The 16,662-nt window shown below is 31.2% G+C and overlaps 1 protein-coding gene across 1 annotated transcript in view; it reads left to right on the forward strand.

Annotated features, from left to right (window-relative positions):
• Positions 1 to 16,662, forward strand: part of COL3A1 (collagen type III alpha 1 chain) — a 38,718-nt gene that overhangs the window by 3,580 nt on the left and 18,476 nt on the right. Inside the window, 17 exon segments of the mRNA XM_006921276.3 lie at positions 6,104 to 6,306; positions 6,570 to 6,620; positions 7,051 to 7,164; positions 8,426 to 8,506; positions 10,273 to 10,326; positions 10,794 to 10,847; positions 11,631 to 11,684; positions 12,342 to 12,395; positions 12,561 to 12,614; positions 13,276 to 13,329; positions 13,804 to 13,848; positions 13,989 to 14,042; positions 14,514 to 14,558; positions 15,157 to 15,210; positions 15,800 to 15,898; positions 16,451 to 16,495; positions 16,651 to 16,661. Of these exon segments, the coding sequence (XP_006921338.1) occupies positions 6,104 to 6,306; positions 6,570 to 6,620; positions 7,051 to 7,164; positions 8,426 to 8,506; positions 10,273 to 10,326; positions 10,794 to 10,847; positions 11,631 to 11,684; positions 12,342 to 12,395; positions 12,561 to 12,614; positions 13,276 to 13,329; positions 13,804 to 13,848; positions 13,989 to 14,042; positions 14,514 to 14,558; positions 15,157 to 15,210; positions 15,800 to 15,898; positions 16,451 to 16,495; positions 16,651 to 16,661 (1,126 nt within the window).

Raw genomic sequence — 16,662 nt, forward strand, 5'->3', positions numbered from 1 at the left:
AGAGGATCACTTATGATTTAACCAGAAATTTTCTTCAGTTCTGTAATAATATAAATTCTAAGTAAATATAGTATTAAAACAAAATTTCGTGTTTTTCATTTACGATACCTTGCATTTCCTTATCACCTCCAGAGTATTCAGCATCTGATGATCTAAAGGCCTGTGGGTAAATAGATATTGTGATTAAATTTTGGAATTAAACATCTCAGTATTATAAGAGGCAGCAAAGCCTTTGGAACAATTCTGGGAGAGAAGAAAGTGTGATTATGTGCCCTTTAACTAATTAAGCTTCCTAGATTGATGTCTTATCTACAAGTCTTATTTAAAAAACAAGAACCACTGGCTATAAGTTTTTCAGAAGTAAATTGAGACTAAAAGATAGCTTCTCAGAAAAGACCCTATTCCACACGTACAGAGTTGTCATTCGGAGAAGAGTGCCATCTACCGAAACTCCATGGGTTTCATTGTGGATGACTTTTCCTTGGTACAGAGTTCCAAAGATTTTGTAGCCCAGTTCTTTTATTTTGTAACATCAAATGATATCACTGTCTTGAAGTGATTAAAGTGGATTGCTTAAGAGTTAAGTTTAAACACGAAAGATGTTATTGCCTTTGCTGGACATGAAGAACATTTGTAAAGTTTCCAGGTCTACAATAACTTTCTGGAAACATCTCAGTGGACTGTTTCTTGTAAAACATTTTTCCTGGGAAAAAGGCTTAGTTCCATTGTTTTCTGCACTCAAAAAAAAAAAAAAGTGTGTGTGGTTAGTGGGGAGTCATATGGTAGAAAAAATACAGTTTTCAAAGGGGAAACTGCTTGTTTCATGTCAAGATGACAACGGAAAAAATGAGATAGATATTCACAAATCATTTGTTAAATGCAGTTTGGGAAGTTATGTTAACCACTAGAATTTCTATCTGTGCCTAATGAAAACACAGCAGAAAGTGGATTCCTTTCAGATTAACAAATCCCTGTATTTTCCATAACTGAGGTCAAGAACTGTAAGCTTAATGAACAAAATGAAAAGTTCAAAGAAGAGGGCAAAAATTTTAATGCTCAAAAGATGCAAAAATCAAAGATAAAGGATTCAGAAACTATTAAAAATTAAATTTGCTTTGAAAATTCACATTGAGAAATTACTGCTTCAGTAAATGGCATTTATCTTTCTGCAACTTTGTTTTCTATAGCATTTGGTGTGGAAGATGGCAAACAGGGACCATGTTTTTCAAGTTAATTAAAATCAGAAAAAATACTTTTTGGAGCCTCAGTGTTCATAATGTCCAAACTTAGAAGCTTCTAATGAAGTTACAAATTCACTAATATGAACTGTTTAGTGGCTATATTTTCCGAAAATCAATGTCTTAGACATCCTAACAATTTTTTTTTTGCATTGGATACAGAAGCGTTATCTGTTTGTCCTTGTTGCTGTTGCTGTTGGAATCTTACTTCTCTCTATATAGTAAAGGGATGCTAGGTTTTCCAGTCACAGTTTAATCCTGTTGGTGGTCTGGATGTCATTAGGGTGGCCTTAGAGATAAAACTCTGTTTCATAAGGTCACAGAAAATAAACAACAGAATTCAACTCCGGATGTTAACTTCTTGGTTTGAGACCAAATAGAAAAGATGTTCTATAGAAAACTGGTAACTCTTTTTTAAAAATTTACCTTTTTAGACTGATTTTAAGCTTTCAGGGTTTAGAAACCATTATGGGATAGAGCTGTGAAGTTGGCTCCTTTAATCCTACCCTGACCTTGAAACTGCAGAAAGGGACTAGAATGTGGTTGTTAAGAGTGTCAAACTTAGAGACAGCTTTTCTAGGTACAAATCTTAGCTTTACTCCTTACCATATAACCTTGGGAAAAATACTTAATGTCTCTGTGTCTCAGATTCCCCATCTGTAAATTGAGGATTACAATAGTACTTATGTCTTAGGGCCTTTGGGAAGATTAAATAAAATAGATATGCAAAGCACTCAGAACAGTGCCTACAACATAAGGGATACAGTATAAGCTCTGTCTAATATTAGTTTTACTAACACTGGAATATAAAATTACTGTAAGGAAGAAATTAAACTACTTAGTGACTTAGTGATAAGGAAGGTAAGATAAAATTTAAAGATGTTTGCCAACTATAATAAAACAAGTAGAATATATTTTCTTTACTATTCCTATAATTGTCACTAAGATTATATTATAATGCAATTGCTGATTGTTAGATGTGTGATACTTTTAATTCTAATTCTCTATTTTATCTTTTGCAGGACAAAATATTAATCAACTTAAAGGAAATTTCTAATTGGAGACATAAAAATCATTTTTCTATAAAGAATAAAATAAGAAAATATCTAGAAATGATGATTCATAAAGATTTGGGGGGAGTTAGGTAGAACAAGAATAAGCAGAATCTACCTTGTCCATGCAAAACAACATTTTAAAATTGAAATTATCCACCTATAAAGGTCTACAGATACTTTCTTCAAAGTCTTTTTTGTTAACTACCATATTTTAACATATTCCAATAAATATAAAAGCAGCAGAAACATGTTTAATAAAAATGTATGTTCTCCAAACATTAGTGTCATTTAAAAGTCAAACATATTTTAGGTGGAAACTATATAAACTTACACTTACAAAATATTCAACTTATAAAATATACACTTACAAAATATTCAACTTTCTAAAGTAACAGGAAAATAATGTTATGATGACTTACATATCACATCTATCAATAAGAAGAGAAAAATATTAAACTTGTCTTTCAAGCTAAATTAATAATTTAGATACTTTTTAGGGCATATTATTTTTACTCCAAAAATGGAATTAAGGCAAACATAATTTGCTTATTTTTTTGGTCACAACAATAAAATTAGCATAAACTAACATTTGAACACTAAAAATATAAACAAAAGCTTTAAATATATCTGAAAATATCAGATTATGTTACTTGGTTTTATTTTTCTCCAAAGTTCCAAAACAGAGAGCTGGGATACAAAAAAAGCTGAGCAGATTATATCATATACTAACTTCATTTTATTTCGTAATTTAGAACACGGTAAGCAGATGATTTAGTCTAATGCATTGATTGTGTGACCACAGATAAATTTATTTTAGGACAGTGCTTTGTAATAAGGAAGAGAAACATCAAGTGACATGAGAGGTGAAGCTTAAAATTAATTACAAATTGGAACAGGGAGTCTTAGTTTAAGCAATAAAAAAAAGAGGAAGTAATTGGAAAATCTATTACTTGTTCACTTTAAAAAAAAGTTCTCTAAAATAATTAAACTTTTATATTGAGAACTTTGTGTCTTAAAAAGCATAATGCACATGGTTTCTAATAAAATTTGGAAACAGGATGCTTAATAAGCAATTTTCATTTATGTAACATTGGGTTTAATACAATTCTAACAAATTTGATTACAATTTTAATGTCAATATTGTGCTCATTTATTTAATAATTTGCAGAGCAAATGGAAAATACTTATTTTTAGTGATGTGATGATACCTTCAATGAGACATAAACGTAGGAAGATAAATACATAGGGAAAAATATGTTAATTTTAAGGCACATTAAGAACATATTTAAAATGTGAGATGCTTGACCATAGCTTTGACTGTTATCCTCATTTGCCTTTAATATGCCATTAGTATTTAATAAGCAATTTCTTCTAACACAGATCCTGTGTTAAACATGGAAGGATATTCCTGATCCAGAGACAGAGCTGAATCATTACTATAAACAAGTAGTATTTTTCCTCAGTTTTACCGAAGTATCATCGACAAATAAAATTGTATATATTTAAAGTGTATAATGTGATTTGATATACATTGTGAAATGATTACCACAATCAAGTTTATTAATACAGCCAACACACAGTTGCCATTTTTTGTGTGTGGTGAAAACACATAAGATCTAGTCTGTTGGCAAATTTTAAAGCATACAATACAGTATTACTGCCTATAGTCAACATTCTGTACACTAGTGGTATTTTTAAGGGGGCTGGGAAGCCTGAAATTCACATTATTAATGGGGAAATACTAAGCTAAAACTAATCTGTTGGGACATTTCATATAAAATTAATTTAGAGAAAGTTTTTAAATGATTCTTTTTAAGAAAAAGAAGCCAATGCCAAGATCAAAGAAAGTATTTCATGCAATTTTATTGAACAGTCTTTCATCTCATTAAAACTTTCAGAACTTTTGTAAAAAACACTGAACTTATTTCTTAAATTAAGATGTCAGTTATGTTTACAGAATAATGTTTTTTATGCTTAGATCCTCATATTGTTATTGTTCATAAAATGAAAAAGATTGTGCTTCTCTGAAGCATATTTTTCATAATACCATTTAAATAGTCCTACTTCATTTGCATTAGGTAAGCATTTGGCATTCAGCTTTTATGTTCACTAAGTATAAAGGAATGTTTCCTTAAAAGCTTAGACAATATTTTTTCCCAATGTTCTCATGTATCTGTTTCAAACATGGAAGAGAAACTAGAATAACTTTTTAAAATAAATAGATTCTTTCCCACTTACTTAAAATTGCAATAAAACGATCATGCTTTCTTTTATTAGCTATAGACCACATTGGATAATTGGAACATAAAGAATAAACTTTTAAACTTCTTTGATTCAGTTAAGGGTTTTGCACAAGATCATGAAAGTTGTAACTGCGCACATAAATGGAAACAAGGAGTAGAGGCAATTTTAGCACTCTGTAGTCTATGGGCTTTGAAATTCTCCTTTTCTTTGAACTTTTACTAAACCAGCTGAATCTGTAAACCCAAAGTATTTAGCATGAACCTAAATCATTATTACGTCAGATATGGAAAGGATATAGAAATGGGAACTTAAAGAGGTGATCTTAATGGCCGTTTGTAGTATCCAGATGTAAAAATCATGGGACCCACTCAAAGGCTTCTTGGCACAAGGCAGCAAAAAGTTGTTAACTACCTACCTCCTCCAAGGAGGCCTCTTTCAGCAGACATTTTAAAGATTTGGGCTCTGAGAAAATAAAATTTTGCTTTTCGCAAAAATACAAATACTGAACAGTATATCATTTGTTGTTTGCAAAAATGTTTGCAGCTATTTAGAAACTTATTTGTTTACTCAATTACTGGCAAGCTATCATAGAAATCCTCAAGAACCAAAGTTGTATTTAACCATAATCCATAGCTAATGCTCTAAGAACTGAGACCAGATTATATTTTGGCAACCCCTAAAATGATTCATTCATAATAGCTGCTGAAATTTCAGTACCTTACATATAATTAGGAAACAGTCTAAAATTTTGGTTGAAGCAAATTTTTGACCATTTTTAAAAAGCCACAAATACACTTGATTGTGATTCATATTTTTCCCTATTACTTTTACTTATTTCTTGCGAATATTTAATTTTTTTTTTTTTTTGTAATTTGGAAACTTCTTTATATCCATATTCAGTATATTATGTCATAGCATGTTGACCTGCTAATACCAAACACAGCTAACAATGATATTCAATATATACAATAAGCTTTGTTAAAGTTTTCCCAGGAATCTGGAAGAGTGTTATGCTGCCAAGAGTATCTGAGTTTTCTCCCGAATTTCTCAACTAGGTTAATAAAATCCAGAAGTCTTCAGAAGTAATGACAAAATCATCTTTATAGTTTAATGCTCCCATCTACTGTTAAAGCAAAGAATAGCAATTGGGTAGAAAAGCTGATTTTCAACTGCACAGTTAATAAATAAATGTTTAAACGTTTGCATGATTTCCACTGGTGTTTAATTCTTACCATAAATGAAATAAAATACTTACTGGCCTTAAGGAAAATTTACTATGGTGTGCCAATGTGATGTTAATAAATAGATTTGATATTTTAAGTAATTTCTTATTACTTAATAAATTATACAGGGAAAATATGATACTCTTGAAGCTTTAATTTATAGATTTTTTTCTTGTACAAGCATGCTGATAGGAACACACTCACAAATTAGTTTAATGAAAGGAAGAACTTATTTGTTTCAAAGAATCTTCACTTTGCTATTGGAAATAGTCGTGACAGCATAACGAAAAACACATTTCAGCAAAACATAAGGAAATATCACACGACCTTACTTATTTTCCAGTTGTTGATGGAGGATGCTCCTATCTCGGTCAGTCCTATGCGGATAGAGATGTCTGGAAGCCAGAACCATGCCAAATATGCGTCTGTGACTCAGGATCTGTTCTCTGCGATGACATAATATGTGACGAACAAGAATTAGACTGTCCCAATCCAGAGATCCCATTTGGAGAATGTTGCGCAGTTTGCCCACAGCCTCCAACAGCTGTGAGTTTAAAGAAAATCTGTACATCTTCAAGATTTATATTTAAACACATAAATAGTTCCTATATTATAGGAGCTTGAAAAGAAATGACAGTAATGTCTGTCAAACAATCTTGTTGGTGTTACATGTAACAGGTAAACATTCCAGTTTAAAACCATGGATTCGTCGTGATTTGGGATAAGAAATAATTATGCAAATTGGGACACATTTCTTGGGAAATTGTTTCTATATCTTGTTCAATCTGTTTTTATTTTCCATTTTTTAGCCTACTCGCCCTCCTAATGGCCACGGACCTCAAGGCCCCAAAGGAGATCCAGTAAGTAATGAAATTAGTGGAATAAAATTAGTTCTTTGAGTAGTTTGTTTTTTTGTCTAATAGTTTTTCCATGTTTGAATTTCATCATTCATAGATTTCCTTGAGTAGCATATATTTAAATAATGACACAAAATAACTTAAACTGAGAATCTGTAATTGTACATGTAAAGATTCAAGTTTCCCACACTTTATATAAGGTCTTCATTTCCATTATCAATTTGAAAAATAAAATATAGGTCAATAAACAAAGGAATAAATGACATTGTAATTATTCACATGATTTGGTTAAAAATGTGTATATTCCCAAGAAAATGTTTCACTTGTATTGATTTCTCATATTATAAAGCAGAGAAGCTACAATTGATAAAGATTCTGAGTCACTAAGACTTTTCACTGTTTTATTCATTTTTATCTATGATTTTTTTTTTAGGGCCCTCCTGGTATTCCTGGGAGAAATGGTGATCCTGGTATTCCAGGACAACCAGGTTCCCCTGGTTCTCCTGGCCCCCCTGGAATCTGTGAATCGTGCCCCACTGGTAGTCAGGTAATAAATTCCATGACAAAAAATTCCCCCCTTTAAAACTATCTACTTCATTTCCTTTTCTTTATCCTATATTACATCTATCTTTTGTGAGTTCCTTATGTATATTCTTTGATTTTATATATTTAACAAATTCTTATTTAGTGCTAAGAGTGCTGGGCACTATTCTAAGTGCTTTATAAATATTTACTTTTCCTCATAATGCTAATGCTATTGCTACTATATCTTTGCAAAATTTTCCAAATTCTCAGTAGGAATGTTGAGAAATGCACAATCAACTCCCAAAAGAATTAACCCAGAGAATATAAGAATTACTGCAACTGTACTTATTCTGTTTATAATCCCAATAGTAAAACCTCTGAAAGTTTGAACAAAAAGTAGTTAAAGAGCTGTGAACACTTTTATAGCCTTCAAGTCAACATTATTCAAGCCTGTGCAACTACTCTTGCCAAGCCTTCAGAGCACAGCTCCTCCTAAAGAGCATGGCACCAACTAACCTTGCATGTAAAACAATTAACCAAACAAATAAAACAAAATTTCTGCTATGTTGGAGTTAGAGGAAATTAGAAAACACATATACAAATCACTAGGAGTTTTTTTAAAAATGACTTTTCAAATATCAATTCAAAAGGAAGCAAAGGCTATTGTCTAACTTATTCTTATCCTGGTACCAAACAGAACCCATTGCTAGGCCTACCATTCAAAACAGAATAATCTTCAAAGAAGTCCAATAAACACATGAGTCTTTCTATTATTCTTATGCTTATTTTTCATAGGAATATTTATTTTTTGGTGAACCTCTTCAGTATACTAACCAGAAGCTAGAGGATACAACTTTTACTTGCATTATTAACTGTTAGGAAAATAATTTGACTTTTTTTTTTTTTTTGCTCAGAATGAGAAGGTCAGGTTATATTTTCTCAAGGCTCTTTCAGCCTCAAACAGTCTATGATCCTATGGTTCTAATGCTGTAGATATCACTTAGAAATAATATTTTGGGTAAGAGCCTAAAAGAACAAATTATTTGAGATTAACATTGCATACAGTTAGTTGAACAATTTGTGTATTCCATAAGCAAGTATTTCTGTAGGATATCTAGAGCTACAGAGAGAGAGGTTAAGCAAGATAATTAAATACATACCACATATTCTGGCATTCAGAAATTTTATATCAATCGATAATTGCATACACTTCTAAATGTTTTTGAAATGAACTATGATTTATATATCAAAATGATCATATCTATCTGGTCTCTTTGCTACAGAACTATTCTCCCCAGTTTGAGTCATACGATGTCAAGTCTGGAGTAGCAGGAGGAGGAATCGCAGGCTATCCCGGGCCAGCTGTATGTATAAATGTTCCTCAGCATTTTAGAGCATTATTTAGCCTTCCAGTTTGTTAAATCTCAGATGATTTTTCTACTAGTAATACTGTATTATCACAGAGTTGTACAAAATAGTTTATTCTCTATCAAGGCTGGGAAAGAATATAGTAGGATTATCATGATCCTTCTCTCTTAACTCATTTTTTCCTCACTACCTTTCTTCATGCCTGTTTTGCCACTCATTTCTTCTTTATACAACAATCTATACCAGAGGCCCACCTGCCTTTATGCTTAGATCTCACACTCATATGTTCCCTAATTTTAACCAAATGTTATTTTTTATTTCCACTTTTCTCTTTCTCACTTAAGTTGTTCAGAATATTCTTCTAACATCTTTTCATTAATTAAATGTTACTTTCTAGACCACATTTTGAGTGATGAAGTCCAGTATCACAATCTATCTTGCCTCAAATTCTGAAATAAAAATACAATTATTTCCAGAATTCATCAAGTCTTTAAGTTTACCTATTGCAAATGATAGTTATTCACATTGTGCCCAAAGACTTTCTCTCAATGTAAATGACCTAGAGTTTTTATAGAAGCAAATAGCAAAAAGCACTGAAACCTAGGCATGTACACATGATGCATGGTGTTCTGTGTAAATGACCCTTGTAGAAAGCCTTTCAGGAGAAGCAACAGTAGGGAAGTTTATCACTTCACTGCCAGTGAAATGTATGTAAGAGTAAACAAAACATGACTCTAGATTCTTGGGGACTATGGAGGATTGCTGCCTAGATCATTGGATCCCATATTTGTGACTTCTAAAACTAGAGGAGACAAGCTTTTAACTAATAGATCCAAATGAGGAGTTAAAAAAAAATCCTTAAAATTGGTATAAGGTAAATTGTAAAAGGAGGATTTTAAAAATCTCTAAAGTTTTCGGAGTTGTGATTTTTTTGTATCTTTCAAAGCAGAAGAATTATATTAACGAAGTAAATATCTGGTCTTACTCAACTCACTCACATTATAAATCCCATTCCTCAATCAGATATAAAGTTTTTTACTAAAAAAAAAAAATTAAAAAGCCACTACTGATTAACATTCCAAAAAAAAGTTATAAGAGGAAATTTAATTAAAAACTAATGTTTTATAAATTTATTAATAATCTTTAGAAATAGCAGTTTTCAAAACTGAAAATTTCCTAGTTTAATCTGTAGTTCTGAAAAATGATAAATCTGTTGGTTATAATTGTAATTCATTGTTATCCCATACATTGATAATTCTCATATGCATATCTAAATCTTTTTGTCAGCATAACTCAGTGGCGTAGTTAAGAATTTTGGGGTTGATTTACACCATTAATTTTAGAAACTGGGAGGTATAGTATGCAGATAAGTACTTTTCTACAAGAGGTAAAAAAGTGCTCTTCACCAGTACTAGTATCCTAATATTGAAGGGATTTTCATAGTATTTTGCATGGATTTTTCCAGATTTTGAATCTCTTTTTTCAGGCCAACATTTTATAGTACTTACCAATAATTTTTATTGATTTTTTAGGAATTTCATTTAGAGTGACATTTTTGTAATATCTTCATTGTAGATCTAATACAATTAATTATACTCTTGAATGTAATCATACTCTTGAATGTAATAGTTATATAATAAGGTAGGTTGTTCACATTTTTAAAGATGTCAGAATCATTAAACAGAGGCATCTCTTTGATGCCTGAATAAAGTATATTTCAGATACATTTATTTTGTGTTTATCCTTCAAATTTACATTCCAGGGTCCCCCAGGCCCTCCTGGTCCTCCTGGTGCATCTGGTCATCCTGGCTCTCCTGTAAGTATAGCCATTAGTGGTGCTTTTTTCTTCATTCATATTATATAAATCAAGTCAAAACAAATATTGCTATAATTTAGCTCTTTCAGCATACATAATCCTAATTAAGTAGATGAGTAACGACCAAGAAACTATCATTCCTTCAAAGATGTTGGGGTTTCACATTTAATTCCTTTCCACAAGCAACTATTAGAAATGAAAACTTTGATAAAATTAAACCACATGTTTAATTTACATGTGTATGACTTCAATTTTAAAACAATTCAATTTTAATGGAATTAAGTGGATGAAATGGAATAAGTTAACTTTATTTGGATCTGAAGAGCTTGATTTTAATCTTTATAAACTGGAATGAAATTTGCTGACTACATTTAAAAATCCTGATTTCATACTATCTTCCAAATGTAAATAAATCATATAAAGATTAAGTTACTTTTAAAATATTTACATATTATTTTACCCACCAGGGTTCTCCAGGATACCAAGGTCCCCCTGGTGAACCTGGGCAAGCTGGTCCTTCAGTAAGTAACAATTATATCTATATTTAATATATTGACAATTCTATATAGAAACCATCTTCATTTTATAAAACATAATTAAAGATCTTTACAAAGTATAGATTAAATTATGCTCACATTTTAAAATAAGAAAATATATTTTTATAATAGATGAACTAGTTTCAAAGATCTTTTGGACTATGAATGGTTTAAATATCTTAGGACACTTACTATTTAATCTAGAAATTTTCTGGCTAATTAGCCATCACAATGGTCCAATTCCTAGTATGAATATAAATCCTCTCTCTCTTAAACATACATTTAATTTTTAATTTTTCTATAGCCACTCAGTTCACCTTCATAATTATTCTTCTGATATATAATTTTAAAAACTTGTTACTATAAATAAACATAATCTAGTAGAATTCTCCAAGAAAGCGTGCTGTATAAGTAAGCAAGTAAGGAGAAATTATTTTAATATTTTAAAATATTTGAAAATACCTATATTTTTAAAAATTCAATATCTCAAAAATGTAGAAGTGCAATTGAGTTTATAAATACACATGTGTTGTATAAAACATAGATGCATGATATTTTTAATTTTCATTAAAAATAAGTTTAACAAGCAGTAAAAACTGAATATAATATAGACATAACATTAACTCAATGTACCATTTTTATGATGAGAAATTTTGAGAGTATTTTCCAAAAGGAGTTCTTTCCAGGAATACACATAATATATAATAATAAGTTATCTGTAACAGAAAAATCTACAGATTTATTTGTTTTTTATTTCCTTGTTTTCAGGGCCCTCCAGGACCTCCTGGTGCTATGGGTCCATCTGGCCCTGCTGGAAAAGATGTACGTTTTTAAGGAGTGAATGGGGATACTGCAAAATTCAATTTGGAATATTCTAAACAGCATATACCATATGCTGAAATTTCAGAAGGACAACCTTACTCAAAAATCATTAATATTTTAATGACATTTTAGCTTATATTACTCTTTGAATATCTATATTGTATTTTCATAACTACATATGCCATTTATTAAATTCAAACTAGTAGAATTCCCAAATGTGCTACTTGACTCTGTCAAGAAGACTCACTCAGTGACTATGTCACTTAAAAGGAGGAGAAATAAGTTTTTTCTCTCTTCCTCTTATAATGAAGAAATTGATATCTGTACTTTATGAATTTTGAAACTTATAAATGCCTTTAATACTATGCTATTCTTCCTCTCCCACTTAATTTCTAATCACAAATTCTTCTCATTGGATTGAGAGGTGGTCATAATATTTCAGTTATGAGAAATGCCTGCATTCTTCATAAATTTACATAGAGATGGGAGAAGCCCTCCTTCTTCCTTCTATTAAGAAAACTAATCTCACAATTACGTTTACCCTAACCATTTTCATAAATCTCTGGTGTGAAAAATGCAAATTAATCAGTTCATTAATTGGCTACGATGTATTTTCTCTTATAAAAACATCTATGTATCATTTATTTCTCCACCTAGGGAGAATCAGGAAGACCCGGACGAACCGGAGAACGAGGATTGCCTGGACCTCCAGTAAGTCCTCAGCATCCACTGAATTAATTGAAGTAATCACAGTGATCTTAGCTTGAAAATCATTATATAATTAAATTGGACTAAACTTAACTAGAAAGCATTTTACTATTGGATTGTGATTCTACTTGAAGGTTTATTAAAATCTTTTCTATTCATTATTTTTAGGGTATGAAAGGTCCCGCTGGCATGCCTGGATTCCCTGGTATGAAAGGACACAGAGTAAGTAGAGATTCTAAACTGACTATAAGCTGTTTCATATGACAATGTTAATTGCCTAACCAATATTATTGGACCATTGACTATGTGCCAGAAATAGTTGATTCTGACAACTAGTTTGATTTTTTTTTTGTCTTAAACTTTATTTGTTGGCCAAACTAGCTAATTTATACAAAGTAAATGAGCTGATTTTAAGTGTATAGAAAGGTTTGAGAAAGAATAATTTAATTTCTTATCACCATTATCAGAAAAAAAACATAAAAGTATATTGAGAACTGTATTATTCATTGACTTAGTCAATATGACTTACAGATCAAATCAAGCAACTTTATTCTCTGCAAAGCATTAAGTAGATTCAAACAACTGAGCTCAAAATCTATCAGCTTAATAGAAATAAAATCTATGAAACTGACATATTTTTTACTCTAAGTTAAAACAGCTTCCTAATTGGACTAAATTTTACTTTCTGATTAGTTCAGACAGTTCCCTATACAATCAATATTCATATCTTTAATTCATTTAAAGGAATTCTAAATTATTTAATTGAATGTTGAAAATATTTCTCTGTGAAACAGCTAGTTATAAAAAATTCAACATAAAGTTTTCAACCATTCAGTATTATTAACAGATTTTAATATTTTTACTATTTTTATACATTTCATAGGGCTTCGATGGACGAAATGGAGAAAAGGGTGAAACAGGTGCTCCTGGATTAAAGGTGAATCGCAACAAAATCACATTTTCATAAATAAATTTACTTAACTATTGTAGCTATATTTAAGATTTATATTTTGGCTTTTAACTTTTTCTGGAATTCACTACAATTTTTTTATGTTAGGAGCTGAATAATAGTGACTAATTGAGATGTTCTATTAAAGCTTCCATGAAAGCTGATAACTTGAACTGTTTAAAGTAGAAATAATTGAGCATCCCTGAGTAACTTATTGATTACTTCTGTTTAGTCCTCAAGTTTTTAAAATATGTAAATTGAGATCTCTGGTAAATAAAAAAATTGCTAACAAAAATTTTATATTTTTAAAATGCATATCTTTTTCTCCAGTGCCATAATTTTTTATAATATTATTTGATTAAGGGCTCTTGAAATTGTATTTGATTTTTAAAAAATAAAAATTTTAAAGAATAAAAATTTTCTTTTTGTTATACAAAATAGTAACACATTTAATGTTTGTAGGGTGAAAATGGTCTTCCGGGTGAAAATGGAGCTCCTGGACCCATGGTAATTATGTTTCTTATCATATAATTTTTAGTTTTACTATTAACCTCCATCTAACTGCCAACCTGTCTTTCTCCCTTAGCAACTGTTCTTGTACATTTCAAGTTTAAAATATAACCATACTTTTCAATTTTATTCTGTAGGGTCCAAGAGGGTCTCCTGGTGAGAGAGGACGGCCAGGACTTCCAGGAGCCGCAGTGAGTATTGTTACCAAAATAGCACATTTATAACCCAGACTCACTGATAAGTGTCTCTGCCATGCTTTCAGGCTGTGACAACCTGCAGAAACATTTCTTTTCTATGAAATTGCACTTAAAGTCACCTCCATCAAATGTTAGCATACTTATAGAGAAACAAACAAGTGTTTCGTAGTCATTATTCCTGTTGAGGATATTTTTTAAGTGTTAACTTTGTATATGTTATTAGAGCCATTAATTCACATTCAGTTTTTAAAATATAGATTCCAATCCTTTTACATTAGATCTTTGCTATACATATGTATATATAGACTTCAACAAGCTGACTCTAAAATATGTATAATTAGTGAGCACATTTCAATATATTTGAGGAAAAATCAACTTGATTGAGTCAGAATTTTTAGTCAAAATATTACTTGTCACCAGCCTTTTAGAATTAAGTAGATGTTTAAGATAAATTTTTATTTTTAGGGGGCTCGAGGTAATGATGGTGCTCGAGGAAGTGATGGACAACCGGTAAGTAATTTTTTATCTAACCCTGATTTGCTTCAGGATAATGAGAGATTATGGGTTGTGGAATGTTGGAATAATATGGATTAGAGAACCAAAACTCACCATTGTTCATAAACATCCTATTCAAAATGACACTAAACCCATAAATAAAATCTAGAAACAGTTAATCTATAAGTATTAAACCCATAAACAAAATTCTAGAATTCCTTATTATACTTGGCCAATTGCTAACATCTGTATGATGCTAACAATGTTAGTTGACGGCCATTATTGGATTTGATGATTAAGAGCCCTACAAAATACATAATAGTGTTACCCCTATTTTATAAATGATGGCTCAAGACCAAGTAACCTACACAAAGTCACAGCATTTGTGGTAGAAGTCAGGAGTGGGAGGAGAGCCAAATTTTCTACTTTGGATATTACTCTCTTTGTATTTTATCACCTCGTTTCTCCACATAATATTCATCCGTGAATAATAAATACTATTTTATCTGCATAATTGTCTTCTGTATTTTGTATGTGCTCACATATTATTAATAGTAGTATTAGTTTTTTTTGTCTTGATTAAGAGCTCTTGAATGGTATTTAATTTTTTCAGGGCCCACCTGGTCCTCCTGGAACTGCAGGATTCCCTGGTTCCCCTGGTGCTAAGGTAAACATGTATTTCTATGGAAGAATATAAAATATATCTTGGAGACAACAGAAAATCGTTGGATTGCTTCTTGAAAATAACTTTTTTTCACAAATCAAGTGGATATTTTTTATCCGTACAGATGTTTAAAGCCCTATTTTTTTTAATTAAAATTGTTGGGGAAACATTGCTTAATAACATAATGTAAATTTCAGGCATTCAATTTTATAATATGACATTTGTATACTTTATTGTGTGTCACCACCTGAAACCTTGTCTCCTTGCATTGCCTTGTATTGGATCCCCTTTACCCACCTTCTTGCTTCCAAAAGCGTGTTATATTTATCTGATATTCAACTATCTTGATATCTCTTCTGATGCTATTTTTATTTTTCCAGTCACTTTATGGGAAACAGAGATAACACAGTCACACACATAGTTACTATTTTTTTCTTTTTGCCTTTATAATTAATGATTCTTGGCTTTAGATAGAGTATAGAGTCATCCTACTCCAGCCTTGAAGAGATGGGTTTAAATAAGACTGAAGAGTAAATCGGTTAAGAGATGAGAAGTGGCAGGGGAAATTGACTACTTAGGGCTTATTTCTTAGGGTGAAGTTGGACCTGCAGGATCTCCTGGGTCAAATGGTGCCCCTGGACAAAGAGGAGAAACTGGACCTCAGGGACATGCTGGTGCTCCAGGTCCTCCTGTAAGTAGTCAATATGGCCATTGAGAGGGAGAGTGTTGTTACGCTTATTTCATGAAAGCATATATTTTAATGTTGCTATTAATTAAAATTACTTTTTTTGAAAAAAATCTTGCTTAGTGCTCAGCAGTGACTCTACTGTGACAAATACTGATTTAATCAGTACTGGAAATGGTAGTTTTTGAGGTTTGCAGTCTTCTAGAACTTAGGAATTTCATGTTTACATGACACACACTGAATTAGAAGATGGATGGTTTTCTGACACTTCAAAGAATGTGCCCCAAACTAATCACCATGATCAGAAAAATTCGGAGAAGAAACAGAATCAAAATCTCTTCTATATATTTATTATTATAATTCAGAACAAGATTATGTTATCTTTAATTTATTCAATGGTAATTTTTTGCCAACTTTTTATGTGTTGTGCTATAGTTGGAGGAATCACTCTCTATAAAATACAACATCTGCTAATAAATTTATTTTGCAAATATATAAACAACTTCTAATATATGTGCACTATTTGCATGATTATTAATACTCTCTTTTTCTCTCTAGGGCCCTGCCGGGACTAATGGTAGTCCTGGTGGTAAAGGTGAAATGGTAAGAAGCCTCCTTTCTTCACCCTCATCTCATTCACACACACATTATTGGCTTCCCTTGCATGTTGCATGACAACATATTTGTGATGTTTAAGTTAGCCATTCGGAAAGAAAGTTTAAGTTTGGCTGATGTTAGTGCTCTTGGATTGTTTTTAGGGTCCTGCTGGC

This window comes from Pteropus alecto, unplaced genomic scaffold (assembly GCF_000325575.1).
Source record: "Pteropus alecto unplaced genomic scaffold, ASM32557v1 scaffold3, whole genome shotgun sequence".
NCBI lineage: Eukaryota > Metazoa > Chordata > Mammalia > Chiroptera > Pteropodidae > Pteropus > Pteropus alecto.